Source organism: Myotis davidii, unplaced genomic scaffold (assembly GCF_000327345.1).
Source record: "Myotis davidii unplaced genomic scaffold, ASM32734v1 scaffold599, whole genome shotgun sequence".
In the NCBI taxonomy this organism is placed as follows: Eukaryota; Metazoa; Chordata; class Mammalia; order Chiroptera; family Vespertilionidae; genus Myotis; species Myotis davidii.
This window is the reverse complement of record NW_006290772.1, coordinates 594889-595930: the sequence shown is the minus strand read 5'-3', so window position 1 is coordinate 595930 and position 1042 is coordinate 594889. Positions and strand designations below refer to the sequence as shown.

The 1042-nt window shown below is 58.3% G+C and overlaps 1 protein-coding gene across 1 annotated transcript in view; it reads left to right on the top strand.

Moving 5' to 3' along the window:
- The first annotated feature begins 6 nt into the window (after positions 1-6).
- The window catches only part of GFER (growth factor, augmenter of liver regeneration), a 1324-nt gene continuing 288 nt past the window's right edge, over positions 7-1042 (top strand). The window contains 2 exon segments of the mRNA XM_015564035.1: positions 7-66; positions 185-393. Of these exon segments, the coding sequence (XP_015419521.1) occupies positions 19-66; positions 185-393 (257 nt within the window). The 5' untranslated portion in view covers positions 7-18.

Genomic DNA, 1042 nt, shown 5'->3' with positions numbered 1-1042 from the left:
CCCACAGGCCTATGCCTGATGGACGTGCGCCCCCAGGGTTGGCTGTGCCTGAACCTTGCCCCCAAGGTAGGCCCGGGTCCGCGCAGGACTAACGTTTGGAGCCTGGGCCTCCGGCCGGGGAGGGGAAAAGGGGCGCGTCATAGGCTTCCGGTCCGGGAGACTGACCCTTCGCCTCCTTCCGCAGCGGGGCAGCAAATTTAGGGAAGATTGTCCTCAGGACCGTGAGGAACTGGGCCGCCACAGCTGGGCCGTCCTACACACCCTGGCCGCCTACTACCCCGACCTGCCCACCCCAGAACAGCAGCAAGACATGGCCCAACTCATACATTTATTTTCCAAATTTTACCCATGTGAGGAGTGTGCAGAAGACATAAGGAAGAGGTAAGTTACTCTGTACCGCCTGCAAACCGCTGAGCATCCCACCTGGAGCCTGGGCCCGGGCCCTTGACGGATGTCATAAAGGAGAGCCTCAGAGAAATAGGTGCAGAAATGGCAGAGAGTTGCCAAGAGCAGGGACAAAACAGTGGGGATTGGATCATCGGCCATCTTTCTACTCAAAGGGCAAGCAGCCTGGGGCCGTCTGGCACCCATAGGCCTTTCTGGATGTCAGGGGCAAGGCAGCCCTTGCCTTCTGAGGCCTGAGCAGTTAAAAACGGTCTCCTGTCTCCTGCTGAGTGGAGGCACCAGGGCCCCACGTGCTGAGAAACTGGTCTGGCTCTTAGGTCAGCCTTTGTGCAGGCCCCGCCCTTTCCACACCGCTTGGGGCCAGGGAAGCTGGGTGAGGCTTCCTGATTGTTATGAGGTTGTAAAGTTGCCTGATCTGAGTTAATGTCTTGCCCTGGGCTCTTGTGAGGGTTTATCAAGCTCCCTACGTGAGGTTTTGAGCAGGCCTAGGAGTCCACCAAGCCTGGACACTATGGGGTCAGCCCCGTTCTGGGAACTCCCATCTCTCAGAACATGAGATACACCTGGGTGTAGCTTACAGCAGCATCCCATCTCTCTCTGAATTGAGCAGGCGGGGCAGTGGACCACTGCCCGTCAT